This window comes from Cyrtonyx montezumae, unplaced genomic scaffold (genome assembly GCF_038088225.1).
Source record: "Cyrtonyx montezumae isolate F1298 unplaced genomic scaffold, pur_monq_1.0 scaffold_3, whole genome shotgun sequence".
In the NCBI taxonomy this organism is placed as follows: domain Eukaryota; kingdom Metazoa; phylum Chordata; class Aves; order Galliformes; family Odontophoridae; genus Cyrtonyx; species Cyrtonyx montezumae.
This window is the reverse complement of record NW_027072034.1, coordinates 114,067,226-114,095,071: the sequence shown is the minus strand read 5'-3', so window position 1 is coordinate 114,095,071 and position 27,846 is coordinate 114,067,226. Positions and strand designations below refer to the sequence as shown.

The 27,846-nt window shown below is 42.0% G+C and overlaps 2 protein-coding genes across 2 annotated transcripts; both read right to left on the bottom strand.

The window, feature by feature from the left end:
• Positions 1 to 714: 714 nt before the first annotated feature.
• Positions 715 to 11,407, bottom strand: RTCB (RNA 2',3'-cyclic phosphate and 5'-OH ligase). The gene is made up of 12 exons (XM_065743089.1): positions 11,308 to 11,407; positions 11,158 to 11,236; positions 10,441 to 10,508; positions 8,708 to 8,807; positions 7,417 to 7,573; positions 6,732 to 6,888; positions 5,461 to 5,620; positions 5,005 to 5,180; positions 4,398 to 4,586; positions 3,821 to 3,931; positions 2,836 to 2,955; positions 715 to 1,776 (listed from the first exon to the last, which is right to left on the bottom strand). Exons 1-12 carry the CDS (start codon positions 11,398 to 11,400, stop codon positions 1,669 to 1,671), a joined length of 1,518 nt encoding a protein of 505 aa, XP_065599161.1. The 5' UTR covers positions 11,401 to 11,407; the 3' UTR covers positions 715 to 1,668.
• Positions 11,408 to 11,738: 331 nt separating this feature from the next.
• Positions 11,739 to 24,366, bottom strand: LOC136051740 (BPI fold-containing family C protein-like). The gene is made up of 16 exons (XM_065741315.1): positions 24,261 to 24,366; positions 23,899 to 24,010; positions 22,741 to 22,869; positions 22,094 to 22,249; positions 21,261 to 21,324; positions 20,420 to 20,480; positions 19,413 to 19,501; positions 18,670 to 18,840; positions 18,247 to 18,249; positions 17,936 to 17,989; positions 16,260 to 16,430; positions 15,643 to 15,710; positions 14,523 to 14,565; positions 13,603 to 13,666; positions 12,423 to 12,499; positions 11,739 to 11,840 (listed from the first exon to the last, which is right to left on the bottom strand). Exons 1-16 carry the CDS (start codon positions 24,364 to 24,366, stop codon positions 11,799 to 11,801), a joined length of 1,410 nt encoding a protein of 469 aa, XP_065597387.1. The 3' UTR covers positions 11,739 to 11,798.
• Positions 24,367 to 27,846: the final 3,480 nt, after the last annotated feature.

Below are 27,846 nucleotides of genomic sequence, written 5' to 3'. Positions count from 1 at the left end.
GAGAAATGCTTCTTCATTTTTAAATAATAACGTTTTAAAAGCTTCCCTGCATCCCACATCAAAGAGCCTGCAGTATTTAGACAGAAACTGCAGAACAGAACGTGTACTTCTGCAGAAGACTGCGACCAACAGTTTGCCTTTCAGTCAGTGTCTCCACAAGTCTATTTCACTTTGCTAAGTAAAATGATTTTTTGTGTGAAACTCGACTGTCCCAAACCTCAGCCATGTCAACCTGGAACAATTCCACTCCAGAAAGCTGGAAACAAGACAGCATCTTTAAACCAAAGATGGAATAAAAGGAATCAAGGCACATACTTACTGCCTCTAAACCTGCAGCTAATACCATACAGAAGCTTGATACCAACAAGCAAAATGACTAAGGCAACAAAATCCTATTATACCTCCTGAGATCAATCCAAACCTAAAGGGATGTTTTGTAAAAAGGCAGTCAAGTCCACGCATCACTATTTGCTCCTTTTACATGAACTTCAGGCAACGCTAGCTCCCTTCTTACTCTTAGCTTTACGTTCCTCCTGCTGCCCTCTGGTGTCTGCACACAGCCTTTTGCATCCTGCAAAAATAAACTGCCACCTGCTCATTTCTTTGCAAGGTCCATCAGCTGAAGTCACAAGATATGCTGGGTTCCATGCTGGCATACACACTTAGAAGTGGACAACAGTCACAGAATAAACATGACACAGACACACTGCAGTCTCCATCTTCCCATTTTATTTATAATATCCAATATGATCTAGTGGGGGATGGTTAGCTCCCACTCCAGTCTTATTTGATTAAAGAAAGGAAACATCATCAACTGACAACAGTCCCATCCCACTGGGTCCGAACCTGCAACTGGACTCATTTCAGTCAGTCTCCAGACACAGTGAACAACACTATACAATCCAACTTTCACACACTTTGGGCTTCTCTAAACATTGGATTAGTACATTTCTAACTTGTGAAGTTGCAATTTTATTGGGCAAACAAAACCTTCCTAAATAACATGCTGATTCCTACCAGCATTTACACCATTCTGCAGACACCTGCTTGGGCACAGCCATGCACATCAAGAGCTGGTACATGGAAGGGAGGGGAAGGGAGAAGGCTGTGCCTCAAGCCTAGCTAGTCAATCTCAACCCAAGTGAGAGACCACTCCCAGCTCTGTGTTTTTTACCCAACTGACAGAAAACTTGCAACAGTACAGATATCTGAAAAGAGAGAGACCTCTCCTTGCCCAGAGGTGCTATGCCCTGCCTATCAGGGTACTTCTGTACATGGAAAGAGCTCCAGGCACTCAGGTGCAGAGATGGGAGGTCCCGTTCATATATCACCTATGTTGATAGAGGGGGTCTTGCAGCACAGTAATTAGTGATAACTCAGAAGTTCTGCCTTCAGAACAATCAGCCAGATGAGGGGAGAAACTGCATACAAAACTAAACAAGACTGATTTTTTTACCCTTTCCATAAGAAAAGAGCACCATATAACAAAGAGGCGGAGGCGTTACTTTTGTATAGAAGCGGATAAAAATAGGGGTATCCTCAACTACAGTGTTTCCATAACAGGGATGTAATTATTATAGAGTTCAAAGGTATGGAAAGATGATGATTTCGCAGAAGTTTTGCAGAAGGCCTGAAGATGTTGGTGGGTTTCTGTTGCCTTGTCAGTTCCTAGCCTTTTATAACAGCAATAGGTCTCAACTTAATGGCTTTTTTGCTGATGCCAGCTGCATGGCAGGTATTAACCACATCTGTCACATTCTTGTAAGACTCTGGTGCCTGGAGGGGGAAGAGAGAAAAAGAAAGCATTGTCAACAACCTGAAGTCACAGAAGGTTGGATACAGGCTTTGGATATCCCTTCTTTTCTTCACAAAAAATGAATTATATTCATTGAGGTTATAAAAGGAGGTGCACATACTGAAAATCTACACATTTTAGACATTCAAAAACTAAGACATATTTGGCTTTACAATTAAACCTTTACCACATTCCAGATAAGACAATAACTGTTTTGGTTCAGTTTTCCTAATGTTCTCAGATAATCCAATACACTAGCAGCCAGTAACTCAGCATTTGGTAGGAAGTCATTCCAACTTTCTCCTTCTAGACAGCTTTTAGGATTTGTTTTCACTGCCTTTCAGTGACAAGAAACAGGGCTGAACTCTTGAGCTCCTCCTCCAGCATTTTATTAGGAAGCCACTTTTGAATGTAGATTTTAATAGGAACAACAGGTTTATACAATACCAACACCCCAAAGAGCATAGCTATAAATGACTGACACGCTTCCGTGAATGAAGTTGTGTTCACAAGAGACACATTAATCATAAGAAGCCATAACTGAAGTCATAACAATCAAAGTTTTCTAGCCAGTTAAAAGTTCTCCTCTTCTTAAGCAAAAAGAGGAATTTGTCTTAAAAGGCAGACCTCTCATTACCTGTTATGTAAATTCATAACAGTGTCAGTGTAAACTAAATTCAAAACTGGGAGAACATCGTTTAGAAGGAAGAGAATCCATAAAAGGTAACAACGTCAGTGATGGTCCCACAGATTTTTGAGAGTAGATGGTTACTATCTCTATTGTCAGGCAGGAGAAGAGGGGAAAAAAAGTATATCCCTTGAACCTGTCAAACATTCATCTCTGCTTTTGGCAGGATGCTGGGGATGGGGACAACTTCATATTATTTTCCAGAAAATTGGATTAGTTTATCAGAAATTACAGAACCTTTATATATAGGCAAATAGCGATTACTCATCACTGTCAAGAAGTGACAGAGGGTCATTCAGCCAAGGAGCAAGATTCTCTTTTCCCCTCTCAGATAACGAAGTATTAAACTCACTTCTTCCATGACCAGTTTGGGAGAAGCAACTCGGATGGCAATGCCCATGTCAGCCAGTTTGTCCAGTACATCCTGGAAGTCCAAGTTACGTCGAGATTTGGCCCGAGACAGTGCACGACCCTAGGAAGTAGTTTAGTTAGTTCTGGCTTTCTTTTGTGGCAGTTTGGAAAAACAGAACTCTTTCTTACTAAATAAAAAAGAAATCAACAGATATGCATAGGAAAACTAAGATACATTCCCAACTGCTTGCAACAAAATGAATGACCTTTTGTCAGAACTACTGAAAATGTAAGTGGCTGTAACTGCCTACAAGGAAGAGGACTTCTAGGACAGACCCCCCAGAACAGTGCTGGGTAAAGTTTAACATCTGGTGCTATATCCAGCACATAAGCTCGAATCAGTACACATCATAAGCAAACACAGAACAGCTGAGGGCACAGACCAGAGAAAGCCATAAAATAGGAAATGAATTTAGAATTCAGATGATGAGCTTCTGCATAATCACACATCTGGTACAATGGCTAGGGAAGTTTTGTATGCAAAAGACCATGTCAGACAGTGCTCGTGATCCAGAGTTTCACTGGAAACTTTCTCTTCCTCAGCCATCCTTGTCTCACAACGTAAGTAAAAAGGGAGAAAATATCTTCTTTCAGCTACTGAGGAGTTTTATATGAACAACCTCAACATCACAAATTCTTGTTAGCTCGGATACCAGGATTTTGAAGGAGATCACTCTCGATATAGTTGTATTAACCCTTGCTTCCTATAAAGGAGCACCCCCTAAATTTTCTGTAGGAGCAGTCAAAACTACTCAATAAGGGACAAAGAGAACTTCTAGCCAGCAATTCTCCTGGGCTTGGACTACAGTGGGTAAGGCCACCTGTATTACCAACAAATGAATCAGACACAGAATGACCCTTTAACAACTCTGTTCACTGGATGACATTCCCATTCAAACATCTTCCTGAAATGCGTTTTCACTTACAGCTCCATGGCAAGTAGTTCCAAACGTCTCAGTCATTCCTTGCTCTGTGCCAGTAAGAACATAGCTACAGGTGCCCATAGTCCCACCGATCAGAACAGGCTGTCCAGTCAGCTGTAGAAGCAAACAAGTCTTAATTCACCATGGAAAAACCTAAACAACTCTTCATCAACATCTGAGAGGAACTACATCTCCAAACAAAGAGGCTAGGTTCACATTCCTTCAGAGCAACCCTGCTTGCCTCAGGAGCCTGGTATCAATGATTCTAGACACCAAACTGCACTGAAAGATGTACACCAGTGTATCAAAAGACTTGGGCTCAACAGTCAAACAAGGCAAATGACTGCAGCCTGGCAAAGGCATAAAAACTTCATGATCCTTTATGTGGATCACAAGACTGAGCTCAGTGTCCCAAAGACTGAATATGCAGATAAGCAGAATTTTGCCATTCTGTAAGGTTTCCAGTGCTATTAGCTCAAAGAAAAGGCACTCACAGAGTTTAGATCTCTATTAAAGACTCTAAAACTGCCTGATTCATCCAAAAATTCTCTTGTTTTCCTTCTCCTACAGCTGAACTTACTTGATAATCAACAGCAATGAGAGGATGGTGAGGAGGGAAGGCTCTGGTCGATCCTTTTCTGTGCACCAGCAGAGTCCGTTCCTTCCCATCCACTACGTGCTGCTCCACTTTGGCAATGTTGTGAGACACATCATAGATAACATGCATATCAAGGTCATCTGGGGTTGTGTTGAAGACTTTGGCGAAAGCCTAAGAAGAAGAATGAACCATGACTTGGAATACGAGGGGACAACTGCAGCATACATGCAGAAGCTAAACGATACTCCTAGAAATTAAAAGCAACAGATTTGCTTGACAATGCTCCTTACTGCTAAGTGGAAAAATTTATTCTCCCTAAGAGTAGTTAGGTGCTGGAACAGGTTGCCCAGAGATGGCTGCGTCACTGTCCCTGGAGGTGCTCAAGAAATGTTTAGATCTTGTACTAAGGGACATAGCTCAGTGGGGAAATATTGGTGGCAGGTGAACAGCTTGACATGATGACCTTGGCAGTCTTTTCCAGCCTTGGTGATTCTATAATTCTATGATTCAGCTACTGTGTACTCTGTATGCCTAAGATCAGGCATGATATGTACTAAAATATTTACATCAGAGGCAACTCTGCTCATACCTGTCTTGTTAGGAAAGTCATAGAAGAGCGGTTGACCCAAGCATAGTTTCCAGCAGCTGCCATTCCCTTCAAGTAATCCTGTCCTTCCACAGAGGCAATCCTGGCACACGCCAGCTGACGATCATTCACTATGATTTTGTCCCGTTTCATAGCTTTCTCCATAGCCACCAATGCATCTGGGAAACAAGCAGATTTCTAAGTGACTTCTTAATTTTGTTTCAATCTACGGGATTAACATGGGTGTCTGCAATTTATATTCTAAAACTGAACACATCTCTCCAGTGGTCAAACCCACAGCTTTCTCTCAAACACTAGAATAATTCTACAGCAGAACGCTGCTGTTTGCAAACAGCATTCCCTAAGACTATCTTTAGAAAGAAAAGTTAAGGGTCTGAGGCATACCAGAGAACATGCTGAACAGTCTGCTTTACTATATCCATGCCAGTCAGACCATACCTGTGGCAACTTGGTGGCCCAAACCTCTGCTGCCGCTGTGAATCATGACGCAAACCTGTCCTTTGTGGTCGATGCCCATCTTCCTGGCAGCATATTCATTGTAAATGTCGTCCACAACCTGGATCTCAGCATAATGATTTCCTGCTCCCAGGGTCCCTAGCTGCCAATCATGACATAAAGATCAGACAGTGCTTAGTAAGGCAGCCATGGGAATATGGGCGGAAGGACAAACTGCTACAAAGGTTTCAGTACTAGAAGTTTTCCCAGGAAAAATAACAAACAAACATCTAAACTAAAAGAAAGCAGAACACAGTAATATTACCATAGCCTTCTTTGTTCAGATTCCTAACAACTTCTACTGTTTGAACAAGACCAGAATTGAACAGAAGGACAAGAATCTACAGTCTGAGCAGCCACTTTTTTCTTTTTTTGCAACTTACTTAGGTCTAGTTGAAAGGCAGGGAAAGCAGAATATTGAGAATCCATCCTGTTTGTAAACACAAGTCAGACATTGCCTTACACTTGTTTCTAACCCCATGAGGAAGCTAAAACATACTTTTAGCTAGGTTCTTAAACCTTTTCAGCAGATTAAAGCAAGATATTCCATTCCTGAGACTGATTTTTTTCTGACTTAGTAGCAGGTGATTACTTATTTGATAGGTAAATGACAAAACGGAGGACCTAACATTATTTTTTTTTGTTAAAATCCTGTAATATATTGCAGCACAACTCATAAAACTCAAGAATCCATATAAAACAAGGCTTCAGTAATTGTAGCATCATTTTAATTATCTCAAAAGCATTCCACTCAGAGCAATGATACAGTGACACACTGCACATAGAAATGAAATCCAACCCTTGAACTATAATTCAAAGTTCTGAGTTAGTCACATTTATTGTAGTATCTTTCCTCACCCTGCTATTAACTTGCTATGCAAACAAGGAGAAAAGTTACAGAACAGCTTGCCAGTCTCTTAACAAAACTACATCTGGATGGGGAAATGACAGCAAACATGAATCCTGAGTACTGAGTGTTAACTGGTGAAAACCTGATGGCCCCAGGGACTTTGGGTATGCCCAACATTTATCATGTTTCCCTGTGTCCAAGCTCTGCCAAGAATCAATCAAAAATAGCACCACTGTCTCACCTTTCCACTGGTCAAGAACCACTAGGTAAAGTTTTGAGAACAGACAGAAAGTTAGAAAACCACCCATTATCTTTCACTTTGAACCCTGGGAGCACTCAAAAACCTCTTAAAACACAGCTTTACCTGAGGCAGGCCTCTCTTCTTTGCTCTCGAAGAGACTTTGTTGGGATCAGCCTGCAGCATTCTTCCATACTCCTCACAGTGCTCCTTGTCCTCTGCCCAGGCATAGCCTTCCCGGAGCGACCAGTCTACACCCATCTCTAGAGCCTCTTCCAAATCCCTACAGTTGGCAAACACCAATTGTGAGTGTTACTCTTGGAAATATGCATAACTCAACTAGATATGGTCCTGAGAAACCTGACAGAACTTTGTTTCACCTACCTTCAGAATGAGTCCCCTTTTGTGCAAAGAGTTGAATGAGTTGACCTCAAGATATCCCACACAACCTAAGGTATCCCGTGACTTTATGACCAGCCCCCTCTCCCCTAATAAGACCAGCTTTTTAATACTTTGTGAAAATCAAGCTCTATGAATGTATTCGCATCAGACAGGTCACGACTCTTCTTGTTGTAAGGAAGCTTTCTTGACAGGGGAAATGAGAACCCTCCAAAAACCTTTCATAATTTCAGGGTTTTAAATGGAGGAAGAAACAGCTGACTCTGCTGACGATCATGCCTCTCCTCCTGAAGAAGCCCACGTATAAAAAGGCTTAGATTTTTTCTCTCTCTCAAAGCTTCACACCCTTGGATCTTCCACACCAATGAGAGATGACCCCTGTAGTGCCACGCACACAAAGTTGCTCTCTTACTTGGCATTCATGGGGATGACACCCTTCGAACCGACACCGACAGGAATGTGGTCAAACATTGCCTGGGCGAGCTGCTCCTTCACTGGCTGCACATCACTTTCATCCAGATTTGTACGCAGTAAGCGGACACCGCAGTTGATGTCAAACCCGACACCACCTAGCAGTGCAAGAAAAGCCACAGAGTTCAAAGTGGGCTGATGGCTGAATATTAACATGAAAATGTTCAAAATTCGATTCATATTAACCTTAAATCAGTGTCCTTGCTTACAGGGAGCAAGCGTGCCAAATGATGTGGTCTTACATCTTCTAAGACAATACTGAGAACTGTATTAAGTTTCATTTTAATAGATTCACAAGAAGCCATAGATTTCAAGAGAGTTTTGCCAAGACAAACCTGACCACACTTTAGAAAACCACACACGCAGCTTTTTCATCTCAAACACATGCTCTATGCATCTGCTAGTTGCTCCAGCAAGTAGCTACCACTACAAATAAATACATGTATCTACAGAAATTAAAGAGGACATTCACCTGCCTCGGGGCAGAAGGAAAGCAACAGATGAAAATCTTAGCATAGTTCCCAAAAGCAAGTCCCTGAAAGCAAGTCCTTTTTGAATCTTCACTGGAACAAATACTATAATAAGCAATGAATATTTAAAAGTAACAGGAAATACTAGTTTTGCTTAGCTCTTAGTGTTTAATGTAAACTAATAATACAGAGAAAGGTTTAGTGTGAGAGACTAGTCATGCCACCTTTACTAGTGTCAGAGAGGGGACACTTGAGTCCATTGGGAACACATGAACTGAATAAAGGAAAGCCGCTTTATGAATCTCATTCACAAGCACAGAAGTGCCTGTACACCATCAACTATTAGAGACCAAAGTGTTTATTAAAAAGTGAGAAATATAGGAAGGTCATGTCTTTAACAAAATATAGAAACGTTCTTAAAAAAGGGCTTCAAATGTTGCTCAGAGTCAGTTCTTTATTTACACTGTGAAACCCAGGCTCAAAGTCTTGTGCTCTCCAAGACTGAGGGATGTAAGCCCAAGCCAAAAACATAAGGGTAATTCTCTCAGTACTGTTCAAATGTTTACAGAATAATAACCCATGAAAAATTTTAAAGACTCTGATTGGAGAAACTTAAGTGCCTTTTAACTCTGAATAATTCGGCTATCTTTTATCTTTGTTCTGCATACAAAATACTGTAAAGATCTACCATTTTGCCACGTATTTTTAGGCCACCATAGACCTTTCTCAGTGTGGATTAAGTCAGTTTTGAAGTATTCTCACCTGGTGACACCACTGCTTCAGGATCATTCATATCAAAGGCAGCCATGTTGCCAATGGCAAAGCCATAGCCAGAATGGACATCTGGCAGGCCAATGGATCTCTGAAAGAAAACAAAGGAAATTTCAAAGTTCTGCAAACTTTGAGTCTTAAGAGTCATCTTGGTTATGGTCTGCCTTATGACACTGGTTGTCACACATACAGACCAATACACCAGATGTTCTGATGAAGATGGAGTAAACATCTGAATTCAGATAAGCATCTAAACTCCTACAGTTACAAGAGAGAATATGAGAGAAAGCAGAGACAGCTGATCTCCCCCTGAAGCAAGTTCTAGAGCCTAGTCAGCTGAGCAGCCCCTCTTGAGACTGACCCAGCATCAAGAAAACTTAGAGGAATCAAACATGTAAGTGTAGGAACTGTGATCTTGATCTGAATTCTACTTTTTCCCTGAACTCGAGAGCCCTTGCACTGACATCTTATGTAGGCAAGAACTTAGGAATGGCACGGAGCAGAGACATAAGACTGAAGCTGAGTTTGTCCTTGTCAGATGCCATCTAAAGCAACATTTAAATGCTGTAAATTGAACAAGGGAGGAAGCCGGAACTGTGGAAGAATATCATACAACAGTCAGCATTTTCCTTTCTTGGCTACATCACTGAACATTGACCTAAAGCTGCATGCTATAGGCAGAAAAGGTCATTCTTTCGATATGACAAGATAAGTTAGGAGCTGGGTCAATTCATAAAATAATTATTTTTAATCAAACCTTTCACATTACTGCCAATTAAAGAAAGGAAGAGTGTGCTTCTGCACAACTCTAGAAGTTTGAATTTAGATTATGGCATCACAAACAGAACTCAAAACATTCTGCCCAAACCTGTTGAATATGTTAAACTGTTACTATACATAAAAAGGAGAACTGTTTTTCAGGGGCTTGAATTCTTGTATGCCTCCCCTTATCATCAACAAGGAATCTTATTAAAGAGAGTGAAGATGTGAACAGAAAGATAACATAACACCTCTCTCCTACAAACTACCAGTCATAATTCCCAGTTTAACAGGTCACTACCACTCCTTCTTACCCTCTTTCTAGTTGATCACTAGGGCATTTTAGCAAATTGATGGTTAGCCTTTTACTGCAGACAGAAATTGAAAACTTTTGCTGAGTCACCATGAGAAATAATTTAAAAAATGTTCTGGTATTTGTCATTTATTAACATAAGCAATATTGAACATGAAAAAGATCATTTCCACACTGTATTTAACGCTTCATGAAAAATGATGTTCCTCCTGCCTCACTGTATTTGATGCTTCGTTTCCAAAATGCATGGCAACAGGGAAAACAGTGCATGGGAAGGCTCACTCGAAACACTAGGACAGCAGCAATAACACAAAGAGCAGCATCCCATTTTGCTCTCTCTTCACGCACTGCAAGTCAGTAGAGAGGATTCAAGAGCAGACATTATTAGCAGTGGAAGAACGGTGGCTAAAGCAAACTGGAATAGCATAAAGCAAAATCAAAAAGGCTTCACATCAAAAGGTAATCAATGAAATGAGCGGATATTCCCATTTCTGACCATTTCACAGCCTGTCCTCACAAACACTCAGAGCCAGTTTCCTAACACACTAGCTGTCTTGGAGGGATCTCTGGTCCACACACCTTTTTTGCAGCAGTATTCCCATCATCACTGGCAAGCAGGAACATAAAGGAACTTTTCAGAGCAGTTACTCACATGAACAATTCCAGGTAATGCAGCCACATTCCCAATCTGTTTCATAGCAGGCAAAAAACCACCCGCACCTTAAAACAAACAAACAAAAAGAAAAACAAAATACATGAGCAATCTGATAGCTTAGCACAATGAGGTGCTTTCTGAAGGGCCTGTCCTGTCACAAATCACAAGTGCTCAAATCTGGTGAGCATAATGCATGATCTGATATATGTTTATAGGACAGAAGGAAGGGATGCCATCCAGAGGGGCTTGAAAATTGTTCCCACGTGAACCTAATGAGGTTCAACAAGGCCAAGTGCAAGGTGTTGCACTTGAGTTGAGGCATCCCAGATATGTGTACAGACTAGGAGAACCCACTGCGAGCAGCCTCGTTACAAGGTCTTTGGGGTCCCGAAAGGTGAAAAGTTTAATGTGAGCCAGCAGTGTTTGCAGGCCAGAAGGCCAAAAGGGCCTGGGCTGTATCAGAAGGCGGGTGGCAGCAGGGAGAGGGATACTACTGTCCTCCTCCACTCCACACTCACGAGGCCCCAATCTGGAGTACTGCCTGCAGGCCTGGGGCCCCCAGCACAAGAAGGATGCGGAGCAGCTGGAGTGGGTCCAGAGGACGCCACGAAGATGCTCAGAGGGCTGCAGCACCTCTCCTATTCAGCCAGGCTGAGGGAGCCGAGCTTGTTCAGCATGCAGAAGAGAAAGTTGCGGGGAACCCCGCGTCCCCACCTCCGCCGCGGCAGGCATTGCGCAGCTCCTCGAACATGAGCTTCTCCAGCGGGTCGTTCACGTAGAAAACGCCCTCCACCTGCGGGGAGAGAGGTCAGAACGGCCGGGCCGGGCCGGATCCCTCATTGCCACCCCCCACTCCCCACCCACGTGCATATTGGGCACGAAGCCCTTCTTGATCCGCCAGCAGTTCTTGTCGATCTTGTCCAGGAACTGCAGCTCATCGTTGTAGCTGCGGCTCATGGCGCCTCCGCTCGCGCCGGACCCCCTCCGGCGACACCCGCACTACAGCGACACGCGACGGCGGCCGCCACGGGCCACGACACCTCCGCGGGGCGGGAGGCGGACGGGAGGCGACGAGGGACAAACTTCCTCCGGCCGCGCGGCCCCCTGGCGGAGCTGCCGGGTCTTCCCCTCAGCTCACTGGGACCGAGAGCCGCCGGGGAAGCTGGGAACGGTGCTGCTCCGCCTCAGCTTGCAGGCCCTAGTACTCGCAGAGCTGACACTGTGCTTCTCGTGAGAGGCGGCGGCACCTTTCAGGAAGCGTATAGACACGGGAAGTGTGTGGGCAAGGCTTTATTTCAACAGAGTCCCGTTAGTGATGCGAGGTTTGCGCCTGCAGGATGGTTACTCTTCTCCCTTCAGTGTTTGTAGTGAGCATCGGTAGAAATCAACACGTATCCCTGCGGGGAGAACAATGAGTTCTGTTAAACCCTTCTCTTTCAAACTTTGACAGAGCCCCATCTGTGTTATCCCTTTGCAATGTGCTAGCAATGGATCCATGCAGGTTGTCCTATGTGCCTGATCCCGAACAAGGACTTGAGGCTGTCACTGCAAAGCAGAAAACATCTGAGAAGCTGGTGAGCAAATGAAGAAATGCACCTTGCTTACCCATCTTCTGTTAATTCATCTGTCAGCAGTGCTGTTGTACTGACTGACTGTCTAGTACAATGTCTGATATCCAAACCAAGAGCCAGAAAGTATTGTGTGAGGCAGAGAATACTGTGTAATTTGGGGCAGAATAACCAGAAGGCAAGGACTATTTTCTGAAAGCTCCTTACTTTTGGTTGATAGCCTCAGGCATTATAACCAATTATTAACAAAATCATACTCTTTATTATTATAATCAATATATCAATATATATTATTATCATATCATCAATATATCATTATCTTTATTATTAACAAAGTCATACTCCTTTTTTTTTTTGCTTTTGCTCTCAGAAAACAAGAAAGCCCTTTGCTTAAGAATGTTAAAATCTCACCGGTGTGATTGTAATATGAGGTCTTGTCAAGGTAACGTTGGCCAAATTGGGAAGAGGGAATCCTCTGGATAGTTTAGCTTAGGAAAAGACAAACACAATGATTGAGGGATGCATTAGAAAGATAATAAATACCTGCCCTTCAACAACTTCCTGTTTATTCAGAAATTAGAAGCCTACAAATCTGTCTTCCACTGCTTACTGGCTGATGGTCACATCCCACCTGAGTTAATAGGAAGCAGTAACTTCAGCAGAAAGCCAGAAGTTCCTAGAATCACCCACTCTGCTGAAAGCTTTAGCTGATTCTTAGAAGAGTAAAACCACAGAATCAAATGAATTGTTTGAAGAGACCTTTAAAGGCCATCTAGTCCAACTGCCCTGCAATGAGCAGAAACACCTACAGCTATAGCAGGGTGCTCAGAGCCCCTCCAGCCTGACCTTGGATGTCTCCAAGGATCTGGAGATACCTATCCACCACTGCTCTGGGCAACCTGTTCCAGTGCTTCACTACCCTTTATTGTAGAACTTTTTCTCACATCCAGTCTAAATCTCCCCTCTTTTAGTTTGAAGCTTTCCCCCTATCACAACGGACTCTGCTGAAGAGTCTGTCCCCTTCCTTCTTACAGTCCTCCTTCAGATACTGAAAGGCCGCTCTCAGGTGTACCTGGAGCCTTCTCCAGGCTGAACAGCCCCAGCTCCCCCAGCCTGTCCTCATAGAAGAGGATCACTTTTGTTGCCCTCCTCTGGATGTGCTCCAACAGGCCCATGTCTCTCCTGTACTGAGGACTCCATGCGCGGATGCAGTACTCAGGTGAGGCCTCACAGTGCAGAGCAGAGGGGCAGGATCACCTCCCTCGCCCTGCTAGCCATGCTGCTTTGGATGCAGCCCAGGATACCGTTGGCTTTCTGGGCTCTGAGGGCACACTGTTGGCTCATGTCCAGCTTGCCATTCACCAGTGCCTCCAGGTCCTTTTCAGCAAGGCTGTGCCCCGTACTTACATCCCCCAGCTTGCACTGATAGCAGGGGATGCCATAACCCAGGTGCCAGACCTTGCACTTGGATTTGCTGAACCTCACGAGGTTCTCCTGCGCCCACTGCTTGAGCCTGTCTGGGTCTCACTGAACGACATTCCATCCCTCAGGTGTTTCAACCACACAGTATGGCTTGGGGTCATAGCCTTACCATTGGCTGATGGAATTACTTCAGTCTGCAAAATGTAAGACAGGATGTTCTCCACAAGTGAGATCTGTCACAAACAAGAAAACTGAGTTAGACATCACTTTCTGATAGTGGCAGAATCATTCCCACATCTTGGGTGAGGTCTGCAGGCTTACATTCAGCTTTTGGCTCTCATTTAGCTCCAAAGAGCCATAAGCTAAACTAACCTCTGGATCTTAAGTCTTTGAAATGATGCAGAAGTGAGATGCAAAATGCAAGTGGCTCTCATCGTGGTTGGGAAACATTTTCATTTAAAGCAGTCTATTTACTTGTGAGATAATTTATCACAATTAGCAAAGCAGGACCAGGGTAATTTTAACCTTTTCTTCTCAGCAACTCAGAAATGATTGTTGTGTGACTCAAACAATACTCTGGAGGCAGGCTTTTCCCTTGGAAGGCTACAACAGCTGAGTTCCATGCATCTGAGAATAGCATTCTGGCTTCCATTCCCTACTGTACTTCTGAGCATCTGTGATGAGTGCAACACATGGATGTAGTGCCTCAGTCATGCATGTGATTGCTCAGACAGCAGCACGCTGCTCCACCTTACTGCTGGAGTTCAGATTGCTGCTGTGTGTTCCATGGCTGTGATTTGAGACATCTCTCTAGTTACTGAGAAAATATGATACACTAGTCAGAGAAACTTCAGAATTTCTGATCTTCAGAGCACTAACTTGACCCAAAGAATAAACTTAGTATTTTTATTTTTATTTTTTTTTCAATCAACAGTAGAGAAGTGGCTGCCAGAAGACAGGGAAAGAGACATCCAGGAATGAAACCAAATGATTTAGGAATTGAGATAGAATTTAGTTGCTTACACTTTAACCTTGATATCACTGCAAGTCCTACTTTGTATTTCCTATGTGCTTCAACTACCTGCTTACCTCAAAAGAGCCAACATCGGAATGGGCTAAGGAAAACTGGAGCCTGAGGGAAAGAAGTGAAGCGAGTCACTAGAAAGGACAAACATGTATTATTCTAGATGTACAGTCACTGCTTCAGAGCTCTAGGCCTTATGAAACATCTGTAAGGAGACTTTTGAAGCAGTATCGTTCATTCGAGAAAGATGTGATTTTCATAGGGCATAGCTAAGCATGCATGCAGAAATATTCTCAAAGGGCTGTAGCCAGGGATGTGAGTGTACTACTTCTGTGCTGTGTTTTGGAAACCCAATCGATATTTGACATTACCAGGGCCAGCATTAAGGATGTGCAGGCTCCCAGAACATTTGCAAGGATTCTGGTACATAAAGGTAACTTAGATGTGATCCTTTCTAGATCACTTAGATCACTTAGATGTGAGCCTTTCTAGGGATGGGAAGAATGGTTCACAACATGGTCCTGCTGCTGATGGCTTTGCTGCTCACATCAGTTCCAACTTCAAATATTTATATTTTTCCATACATATTCAAGTATCCAAATACTTGCATGTTTCAGATTTTTTTCCCTTAATTTTGCTGGAAAAAAATAACAACAAATAAACACCAAAATACCATCAAGACTATCCTCTTTGCATTCCTAACGTGGCTGTGTCCTGAAAGAATCTGCATATTCCTTATAACTTTCTTCCCAAGGGGTCTCTTGTGAAATAAGGTTCCCAATTCCCAGCTACGAGGTTGTGGTTTACAGAGCCTCTCTCAATAAAATGCAATATGCTAGATTTTTAAACGTCCAAGCCTCTCTGTTTTGGCTTTCTGAATTCTAGACACTGAAATGCTTCTGTTGGGGCGTCCCTCCCTATCTCAGCATAGGAAAAACCACAGGTGTCCGTGTTCTTTTCTGTGTCCTGGCCCCCTGCACAGGTAGAGTAGGAAGCAGATGTATCTTAACTAGTTGGAAAGGCATGAGGGAAGCTCTCCAGTTATTCATGGTCATCATAACTGCCCTGCATACCTAGCATAGAGGAGAGAGTAAATTATGGTCAGCTGATCACATATCAAAACTGAAGTGCTGAGATTGCTGGTGGTGTTTTCTAAACGGGCTCAGGCTAACCGTGTTGAATTACCTGTTCAGGCAGAGTGAGCCTGTGAGTTTCTGGTCAAATACATTCAGATCAATGCTGGTGTTGGCTGCCTGCAGAAGAAAGAAACCGTGGGTTGCCAGACACAGAAAACAACCCTTGCTGAGAATTAGTCACAAATGCAAAAGCACCATCTTCCTGGCTGTGTATAGGAGTTGTTTCATGTATGTGGGGTTTCTCCCTGGCTCGGGGTCTATGCAAGGTTGCACGTAGCAAATATCTGCTTGTCTGAATAGCATTTGACAAAAGCTGAAATGTGGATAATGAGATTGCACTAATCAAGCCCATTTTCAGTTAAAAGATCAAGGTGTCATGGGACATGACTCATGCTTGCAGAAGTCATTCCAGAGAATAAATCTTTGGTCTATCAGAGTCAACGTATTTGGATTCTCATTTATACACAGGAAAGATTTCTTCCCCATAGAAAAATTCCTTCTCTTTCCTGTAGGTTAAGTGAGGCCACACAGCATCCCCTGTGACTAAAGGGAACTTGCACGTTTAAATGCTAAAAATATGGTATTTTGTTACAGAGGATTTTAACAGCAGGAAAGAACAAGTATATTTAGCCCTGAGTTAAATGCTACCTTGTTTATTGTACTTACTACATTCACTGTGAACAACGACTGAGTGGTTGAGTCTGGAAGAACAGCAAACACCTCCATGGATTCCTCTATCGCTAGAGTAAAGGAATTCTGCTGCAAGCTGATGAGAGGTATTTCAGTGGGCATTAGCTTCATCATAACTGGATTCGGTATAATGGAATATTTGGCTACCTGCATGATTCCAAGGCAAAATCAAAAAAGTCAGAGAAATGCTTTTCTTGTAGAGAAAATGCAGTATTCTGACCTGTTCTTTCTCAAAGCTACTGGTTCTTTAAGATGAGGTTAAGAACAGCTGCTAACTTAAAATTATTTAATGCAAGCTGGAAATAGAAATTTTCAGTGGTGATAAATCATCAGGAATGCAATTGTAAGTTCTTTCCACCCTAGAAATATAATTTCCTACGTATCACTTTTAGAGAAAGTAAATATCAGTCAGTGAGCACGGGAATGGAATGGAAAAAAATATGACATTTAAGAAACAACAAAGGAGCTCAGAGGTCATTCATACTGAGATTAATCCATCTCATAAGACAGGTACCTGCTGTGGACCATGCTCTGGGGAGCTTCAGGCTCTCTGTTGCCGAAAGAGTGAGTAGGTTCACAAGTTCATTAATTAGAACAGGGAGCTGGAATATTAATACCAATGCTTATGGCATTTTATTAAGAAGATCATAGGACTATTGCTCTTGAAGCAATCTTAGATTTCTGAGGAAGGGACCTAGTGTCATACAGGGGGCAGACAAAGATGTGAAGTTCTTTCAGGTTGGGTATTAAGAAAAAATTATTCTCAGGAAGAGCACTGCTGCACTGGCACGTGCTGCCTGGGGAGGTGTTCCAGAACCGTGTGGATATGGCCCTGAGGGACAGGGCTAGTGGGCATGGTGGGGATGGGTTGATGGTTGGAATAGGTGATCTTAGTGGTCTTCTCCAATCTTAGTGATTCTATGATTCTGTGATTCTTAGAAGTGAGTCCAGAATTATCCATCGTAGACATTCAAGGGCCAGAGTTTCTTATGCTCATTTTGGTTTCGCATTCTGTTTGAGAATGCTGGTAGAAGCCATGCATGCTTTTACCTCTTATACCTCTTATATCTCTTCTGTTATATTCCTCTCCTCTACCTCAAATAAATGGGAATCCTGTACATCTGCCTCGTCCTTTCAATTGATGTAATGTTTCCTGCCCATCTGTTAGCTCACTTTACTGCATATGGGCACTACAGTCCCTTCTGAGGACTTTACTGTATTGCTTTCTGCTAGTCAGTCACAGGCTAGCAGTGAAACAAAGACAATTGTGCACATTTGGGCAGGAGAAATAAGCTACTTCTGAGCGGAGGCTCTGGCAGAGGTCTACCAAATCAGGACTCAGATCAGAAGCTTTTCCCTGTCTAGGACTAGTTTGATGTGGGAATAGCTATAAGCTTTGAAACAGTGCCCAGAGTAAAGATTGATGCACAAGATTATGTCCAAGCTTGGTAATGACACAGTCACTCAATTTATCGTGGGGATGGGAGGTGACAAGGTCCATCTGATCTGCTGTTACCATGCACGCATATGCCCATTTCTCCAATGCAGGAGCCCCACTGGACCTACAGAGTCTTCGGGACACACCAGTATTGAGGTGTCCAACACTCACACTGGGCAGTTTCCTAACTGTTTGTGAAAGTAATGATACTCACCTCAGGGATGAGACTGCCAAACATCTCAGTGCTTATATTAAAATATCTGCAAGTCTGGGGGAAAAAATAAAGATAGAAAAAATGAGCTTACCAAGTTTGACCTTCATTCTTAGCTTTTCTTTAACGTGTTATTACTGTCATTTCAATGGATCTTTGGTTTTGTAACTTTTGTTCTCAGAAATATTTTTAAAGGACTCAATACATTTAAAGCTTATTCCCAATAACTTATGTCAAGATACTTCCTGGGAAAGCAAATGCTTAATACTATCTTAGTTTGGGTTGCAGTCTATAGGTGTGGGGACTTAAAAAACCTCCTGTAGACCACGTAGCCAAGTTTGCCTACTTCCAAGCCACAGCTATTATGTTTTGTCATAGGCTTGGCTTCCATGGCCCGTTCCATAGCCCTCTGTAAAGACCCCTTAGGAAAAAGCCACTGAGGCAGCTAAATTGCCCAAAGTAAGTCATTTGACCATCTTTTGACTATTCCACAGGTCTATAAAAATTTTCTTTTATGTAGCTAAGTACTTTACTCAGTGGAACTACCATCTCTGGCTGTGGACTGAGGAATGGGTACAGAACATAAAAGAGCACTGCAATACCCTAGTGTTTATGGCCTACTGTCTCAGGACTTCACAGCCCAATCAGCAGTGAATCTATTGCATACTGATAATTGGTAAGTCAAAGCTCCACCTTGAATGACTGAGCCACTAACCCCATTCCTGTGTCCTACTCACCTCTGCAATGGTGATGTTGAAGGCCCCTGCCGTGTAGTACGAAAATATGTATGTCTGAAAGAAATACTTGGAGAAGGCAAAGTAGAACATGTAGTCACTTTGGTCCGGGATTGTCAAGGGAGTTGCCACATAGGAAGGGCCGGTATGATTTCCAGCTGGGTAGACTATCCCCTGAAATGTAGAGATCTGAAGATTTGAAGTGACCACAGACATTTTTCATTTTGCTTAAGCTATGCACTTGTCGTATAAGTACATGGGACTTGTATTATATCCTGGAGCTCTGGTGCTTTCAAGCAGGTGGTGAAAACAAATTCCAGAGACTGAACAACTTCACAAATGTCACTTGAGACTTCTCTTTAGAGAGGCTGATCAGCTACTAAAGACAGTCTACCACCTCAGAAAATCAAAAGAAGGACTTACATACTGAATGACTGAGGTTCCTTCTTATTGAAAAGCTTTATTATCTCTTTTCCCCATTTCCAATAGTTTAGATCTGAAAACTGCTGCCCTGGGCCAACCAATGGTCCCTGTTACAAGATGGATCTTTAAAATTACAGAGGTCAAAATGAGGAAGTAATGTGTGCAGGTGAAAGAATGCACAAGAGAAAAAGTCATGTCAGACAATCCTAAAATCAATCATGTTATCTTTTGCAGTATCAATGACATCACCCAAGACTTGTATATCTGATACTTATTTTTCTGTTGTCTCTTTCAATCCTGGCAAATAACACTACAGCGGTTACCTTTAAGTCCATGTCAATGTATGGTTGGAATACTTCCAAGCTGTTTAAGGAGTAGTCAATTTCAGCCAAATCATCAATCTGCACTGGGACTGTATATGTGGTAGATAAAGCAAAATACCCAATATTATTCAACCACAGAATGAATTTTATGTGCATTAAAACTAAGTCAAAACCTGCAGGAGTGTTACACGTGTTCCAAAGGGTAGGGAAAAACACAGCCTGGGACATCACAACACATATTCTGACCTAAGTCTTGACATTTTACTGCTACCTTCTTCAAAGCACTTTCTTTAGCTTGTCTAACGTTTTCTCAATGTGGACAAGTAACTTTTGTCTAACCAAATGAAAATGGAAATGCTCATAAGAGTTTTCTTGTTAAGTGGCATGAGAGCATCTGAAGTGCCTCTGATTTGCAAATATTTCTCCAGGAAAGGTGGGTGTCTGATCTGTTCAGCCACTTGTGTTTTACAGACCATGTCCGCCCAATAGTTTGAGATTTCTGCAAATCTAAACTGAAATGGTTAACAAAATGAACTTTTTTTTTTCTTTCTTTTCTTTAAAAAATACATTTAAAAGGAACCTTCATCTTTCTTCTTCTGCTTTTGAGAAGTTTTATAAATATGCAAGTAAGACCTGAATTTCCAGGCAGGATAAGAGAGTAGGCTTCAGATTGTAAAGTGCTGTTTGTGCATGAGAGTCCTTAGAGGCCACACAGCACTGATAATAAATGCTGTGTGATTTATGCTAATCACAATGCTAAGTTGCTTTTCTGGCATCAGAAATGCAAGTTAAGAATAGTATCCAAGTCCCTGGCTTCTCAGAAATGTCATTTTCTTTTCCAAGTACCACCCCTTTTATTTACCTGGGTCTTCTAAGTAAAGGAGCAGACAGTATGTGGGGTCTGATTCAGCTCCTGGAGGCTTTGCTATCCAGCTGATAAGGAAACTACAGAATTTCACTGGACATAAGATAAAAGGTAGAAGGAAAAGATATCATTGGTGACTCACCGTTCAGTGATTGGAGGTCCTCAGATATCAACTGGATCCCAGATCTGATGCTGGGACAAGACTGCACAAAAGCATACTCGAGTTAGGGTCTGATTATTGTGGAAGTGCATACACCTCTTACCTGTGTGCTAGCAAGTCTGTCTGCTTATGCTATAGTTTCAGCAGCTGTCCAAATACCTAAGGTTGTTTTACTTCAGCTATCTGATTCCCCATGGTTATCTGTTCTGTGTGATGTAAGCATGTCCTGTGTCAGAGCTGCCTTCAGGCAACCAAGTGGGAAGTTGCTAAAGGCAGCCCAATGTGGGTGAAAAAAACCCCACAACTTAAGAAGTGTGAGGAGATCTCACATTGGTTCAGAGCAGATCCCTGTCCTGGAGCAGAATCACACCCACCTCAAGCTCTGCCTTCTTAGAGGCCCTAGGCAGGATGTTGTCACAACTACTCATCTCTTTGAAACCATGAGATTTAAATGAGTCATACTATCAGATGGTGTATTATGAGATCTTTGTCACACAGTACATGTTTTACCTGGTGAGTATGAACATCTGACAACCAGAATGTCTGTAGGTACAAAGGCACTGTCCTGATCTGCATTGGAACAGGAAAATAACTGCGTGTTTTGGCTCTGGTCAAACCTCACCAATCTCTGGATAAGTTAATATCTAAGCCACGAACTCAACATTTTATCTAGAAGTTTTTCTGCATGGCAAAGCGATCACTGTGCTGATCAGGCCAGAACCAACCTATATTTTTTTCTAGTTCATCTTTTGCCAAGTTCCCAGTGCTGACATGTGAAAGTGATATTCCTTAAACGCTCCCCTACACAATCTGAAAGGCTTACGTTAGTGGCCAAACTCCTGTGAATGGGTTTCTTCAGATATTTGATAAAGAAGTCATGCAGGAAGCTACAGGAAAAGAAAAAAGAAACAATTCATGGGTCAAGTACTACAGTCATTAACAGCAAATCAGATATCTCTGCAGAACATGACTACAATGGTCTCCAAGTGTGATATACTAGTACACACAGGAGCTTTCTGAAATCCAAGAGCTGTCGGGGAGCTACCACTTAAAAGGAGATAATTTTACCCAGTGATTAGATTGGGTTTATCTTTATGAATAAGAATTTCTTTATATTAGCACCGTCATGTATGTATAAACACAAAATTAACAGTCTTTGCTTTAGGAACTTCTGATGCAAGTAAAAAATCCCAAACTAACAGAAAAACAAAGCCAAGTGATGAGCTATATTCAAACAGTGAGAGAAATACAATAAAGCAATGAAATCATGTTGCACAGGTCAATATCCACTGTAATGACAGTCAGTTCTGTTAAGTTTTTGTAGCTTTCTGATCTAAAGTACATAAAGCATAGTATAAGCATGTAGCTTCTACCTAGAGTTCTACCTAGAAGATCAGAGCTGTATTTGGAAAGAATTCTGTGTTGAAGAAACACAAAGGAATGTTTGATTTGACAGAAGTTGTTGTATTTATCCTCTACTCAAGTGACAGTGCACAAATACAAGAACAGAGGTTAAACTTGGCCACTTGAGCACTAGATTAGGGCCCTGTTTCTAACCTGTGTTGTTTATAGACACCTAAAAGCAATTCTGGTTGTCTTTGTGCCATTCATTGACAATTATTTCCTCCCAGCATGTCACAGATCTCTTGCACTCACCCACTTCTTCCATTCAACTTGATGTCAGTATCACCAGAAGTTGTCCGACAGCTGTTAAGTGATAGTGAAGTATGCCCTGTACTATCCAGGGATGTTGAAAATGTTGCAGTAACAAACACCTTGGAAATGTACACCGTGCTTCTTCCACTGTCTTTGCTGAAGTAAAAATACATAATCAATTGAAAAACCTGTTTTAGTGAACATTAAGACTTACTGAGGCTCAAGCAACTGGATCATACCTGTTAAAGGGCAGGGCAAGAGAGCTGTACTGGGATCTAATCTGTTTCTATCTGAGGACAGTTCATGCAAATCCATTTCAGGCCTTGGAGTGGCCTCCTCCCCACCATCATCCTAGGGGTTTGGCAGCCCTAGGTATTTTGAATCAAACTGTTCATAGCCTGGTTGTGAGAAAGAGCTGTAAAAGTCTCAGTGAGGGTCTCTATCCTTGGTTTGTGAGCTGCATTGAAGCTCATGTTGTAGGTAGACCCACTACCCCCCCTTGTTGATGGGGACCAGTCTGTTACTGGTTTTTTGCTCTGAGCTGTTATAGAGTGCCTCCGCCATGAACAGCTCATAGGACAAATTAATCTTTGTATTAGTATCTCCTTCATCAAGAAAAATCCCAGAACACATGAAGCTACACGTACAACATCCAGGTCCTCATGTTCCAGTTCATATTGATGGTGAGAGAAGCATTTTTAATCACCAGTTTTATCCCATTCCTGGGCATGAGGGAGATGGAAACACTGGGAAATTCAACAGCAGTGACTCTTATTCTAGAGCAAGAGAGAGACAAGAGTGAGGAAAAGAAAAAGAAACGTGAGTTATTTCAGGAAACTTCAAATGTTTCTTGATTTGTCCTGCTTGCACTTTTTTACTCCATTCCACTCTTTTGCTATCATTTAGTTTTACATGTACATAACACAAATAAGTCATTAAGGCAAATTTATTAAGTGCTGAGCAACCAAAAAGGCCCCTAATGAATTTAGTAACATTGCAAGCTAAACACCTGAAGTCTTATATCTAAACACTAACCTGTGTGTTTCTGCAGAAATCCCATATATTTTGCACTTCTGTCCCTTTTACTGTTTCAAAACATGTAATATTTCTGTGTTATTTGTGCATCATGAGGCTGGCTGCCTTAGAAAGACTTGATATCTGCTACATAGTGCGTGTGCTGGCATTCAGAATCATACTACATAGGAAGAAGTCCTGATGGTTTCAGCAATGGCAATTGTAACAAGCAGAATATGGTGCCAGTGTCCTTTCATTCAGCAGTTGTTCCATGGAGTCTCTTAACTCCTGTACCAAATTGGTGGAGATAGCTAGCATGGCCAGTAGCTATGTTACATTGTGCAGTATTTTAAAATCCATTCTTACAAATGTATTCATGATCTGCAGCTAATTTTGACCCAGCTTCCACTTTGGTCCACTCCAGCCAACTGGAAGCTGGAAAGCTGCTCCCCTGGCCTCCCTCTATGGACAGTGGAGAAACATCAACACCTAAAGAGGATGTTTAAATTCATTCTAAAGTAGGTGTCTAAGTCATAGGGGTAACTGCCTTCTGGGAATGTAAATCTTTCTAAACTGATCATAGCAAGGGCTTAGCTGACTAAATTAGATCAGATAATCTTATCCAAACAGGGTTAATCGAGATAGTTTTCGCTTTGACTCCACCAAGCTTTGCATGTAAGCCACACGTGTCCTCCTTTAAGGAGGACACATCAACATTCCCATTATAATCCCTGCACTGAGTTAAATGTAACAGTAGCATATTACCACAACTATTTTTCTAGGATTGTTACCTCGAGATGTTGTAGTTGACATTTCCAAGCCCAAATCTCTCATAGCCAGTCAAATCAGGAAACTGCTCCTTCTCCATATTCTTCTTCAGGATCTCCAGCCCAACCTCCTTGGCTGCAGGAAGACAGGGATCGGTTCACTTGCCTTTGGTACTTACAGTGGGTTTAAATTTATGTGCTTCCAGGTTAGCAGATTTTAAAACTCTGCCTGCTGAGGGATGGATGTGGATGAATCATTGTGCTCTTAAGCCTTTCTTTTTGTTATAGCCTTTGACTAGCTCATTTCCATCCACTGCCCTGACTAATGAAGATGTCTGTCTTATCAGGATTCAGTGCACTATCACCACATGCTTCAGCACACCTACCATACTCCAAGGCCTTCTGGGTGATCCTCACTTTGAGTCCAGGGTTGGCTTTCAGCTGCACACTGAGCAAACTTAACAGGAGGAGAGAACAGCAAATCTTCACCATCATCTTTGTTTTTCAAAAGACCTGTAACAAAATATTTGTAATGGTAGTAGAATTGTTATTTTCATTCCTGTTAAACAACTCTTTTTTCTGGAATAGAGTTGTATTTATCTTCCACAGGATCCTTTTAGTTCCTTGCAGGAAACTAGGAAAGAGTTGGACCATTTCTACTTTATCTGTTATTTTAGACACATCACCATTTCTTTTTTAGTAAGGTTGAGTGTCATGACCAAGCTTCTCAAACTGGCTGTTTTTGGACATCTCTGATTGTGCAGTCTGGGTATTTTATCATGTTTTCCCCTTTTCTTATTACATGTCATTGCTTAGGTGCACATGAGATTTCCAGCCTTTTGTCCAAAGCACACTTTCATTTTCTCCATTCACAGAGAGGGACATCAGGGTTGAAAGTACTTTATATAACAAAAGTAATAATGGCAAAATAATTGATTTTAATAATGATAGACGTATTACTGGCTGACACTTGTTTCCCTTGTTTGGGGTAATCAGCAACAGACTCTACTCTTCCATTATCTCCTCTCAGGAAATGTTAAGGAGATACTTACAGCTGGGGACAGTGACACACAATCCAGGACAAACCGTCAGTTACTATTCACAGTTTGTTCTTCCCCAGTACACTTGGGTGGGACTGGTCTTATTTAATTCCAACCATTCAAAAGTTAGATCTGAGGTACAAAACACGAGCTGTATAAGGGTCATATTGTGATGATTTTCCTTTTTCCCTGCTACTGTACCACGTTATGAACAACTGAAAATATTAGCATGTCTTTCCAAGGATTTTGTTTATGTAAAAAATCCCTCTAGTTACCACAGGGCTGTTGCAGAGCTAGGATGAAACCATCTGTAAGCAGAAGACTTCACTCAGTCTCCTAACACCTGAAAAATTGTTTAGAGGTTGCTCTATCTTCCACTAGCTACTTCATTGTCTATTAGAGATAATAATGTATCTCAAAACTCTGAAGAATTTCAGTCATTATCACAATTTAAGTGAGCTGCAAAATTGCGATTTAACATTGCCTTAACTTTGCTGTAGCATACACTTTTAAATAATCTCACAGAATGCCTTTGCCTTTTGGTAAGACCAGTATTTTCTTTTCAATTTTCACTGTCAGAAATTGAGAGGCAAATGAAACATATCTCTCTTGTGCATGGCTAAAACAAAAACGCTGGAAGGAAATGTGTTTTCTATGCTGGAGCAGTTCTCAGAATTTAAAATCCCCCAATTTTCCAGATTTATCTGTATCTATCCCTTCCAACAAAAGCACTCCACGGCAAAGAACAGTCACAAAATATTTGCTACCGTACCTCTCTGAAGGCTGAGGAGTCTTGCTGTACCAGACCACAGGGCTGAGGACTCTGCAAAAATACCCTCCGCAGCCACAGCCCTATCTTTCAAAGTAAGGAGCTGAGAGTTTGAATACAGCCAATTGCTGCTGCCTTCAGCAGTACCACGCAGGGAGTGGCCTCTCATCTCAGACAACAATGTCCGGAACTATTTTGAGTGTTACAGGTTGAAACTATCAACCATTCTAATTCAATTCAGGGACTAAGCAGAGGGAAGTGTAAAGTGTAGGCAGAGGTCCTCAGGCACTGGGATGCTGTGCTCAGAGTGGATGCTGCGTTTGTGGCATGCTGTGTCTACACTGGTTTTTCAGATGGACCTGAGAAGATACTCCAGCGGAGAATATATTCCAGTAGTTCCACAGTACTACTGTTCATAACTAAATGTGTACTGTGAAAGAAAAAAAGAAAGGTGTAGCTGCTAGGAAGAACAGATGGAAAACAACTGTCTAGGCCCATCTGTCCTGAAGTTGCTCAAGATACAGGAAATGATAAATTGTGTAGTACTTGTACTGTTGTGTATACATACTAATGTGGAGTCAGTATATAGTGTCAAATACTTGCAGTTGGTATTTTCTGTTTCTTCTGCTTGCCTGTCCTTCAGCTGACCAGTACTACCTAGCTTGCCAAAGAGGTGATTTAATCAATTGGCTTGTCTGTAAACAAAGACAATTCCCTCAGGCATGGAGTGCTAAGCTGGACAATCTGAGTCACTTCATTGTGCAATTGCAAATAGAAAAGAATAAAGACATTTGTCAGCCAACAGATACTCATGCTAAATACAGATCTAACATTCACCACAGGTAGTCATGTGCATAACCACTCCATTATTTCAATATCATTTCAGTAGAGCAATCAACAAAGATTCGTTGCTGTCCCTCTGCAGACCACTTTGGTTTGCACAATGCCAGTCATTGGCTGCAGCTTGGTGCTCCAGCAGTCCCCTTTCTCTGCTTTCCTAATTCTCCCCCTCTTCCATGCTCTTTAGACCGCAGCAAGCTGAGGCACAGGTATCACTTATTCTTTAAGTTAAGAAATAATGCTAGATCAAAAATGGTATTTTGCCAGTAGGTAAGAATAGGATGATACAGGGGAACTGTTGGTATACACAGCATCCTCTTTAGTCATCAAAGAAACAATTGCTTTATCACTTTGCTAACAGTCCCTTAAGGGCTTAAGGGGCAACATCACACTAAGGCATGGATTTGGTTTGGAAAGGCCTGTCCGGCCATGGCACTTGTTGGCTGATACTAGAGCCATGTCCCATGGGAAGAGAGAAGAGATAGGCAGCAGGACTCTCATTCTCTTTTTCCCCTGTCTCATGAATCCTCCCCCAGATAAGCAGAAAGCAGTGCCTGGAGTATTATCAACGAGGGACACCAAACTATTTAAAAACTACAATTTCTTTCTGAGTTCTTCTCTTCTGTTCATTTTCTTGTTGCTCTTCTCCCACTGTACAATACAATGAGTTGATTGTACAATGATTCGGGATGATTTTCTTTAATTAAGAAAAACAGCACCAGCCAGCTAGATGAATATATGGATTCAGCAAAAAATCAACCCCAAGCCACATTTCTCTCCCAAGCTGGATCAGAACTTTCTGTGAAGTAACACTTGTAAACATTTTTTTTCTTCTTTTTCATGTACTTTCAGTAACTCCTCTGCGGTGACAATGACATAGGGCAAAATAAGCTTTTCAGTTCCAGAAATATGAGAGTTGTAGAATTATAGAATTATATGGAGCTCGGTCTCCTTGAAGAGCTGCAGCTACTCACAAACAAGGAAAAACTGCTGGATGACAATTGATGACAGGACAATCTTAGTTGCAGTGAGCACAAGACTGTGGGGTTTCAGATCCTGAGAGGAGTGAGCAAGAGAAAAAAGAAAATTACAGCTGTAGACTTCAGATGTGAAGATTTCAGGAGCTTGCTTGGTAACAACTGTGGGAAAATGCCCTACAGAGCAAAGGCCCAGAGCTGGCTAATCTTCAAGAATAACCTCCTCAGAGCACAAAAACAGTGTTCAGATGGCTGAGCAACTGTGGCAGAAGGCCAGAGTGGAATCAACACGGAGCTCCTGAGTGAGCTCAGACATGAAAAGAAAGAATACAGAAAATGGAAACTG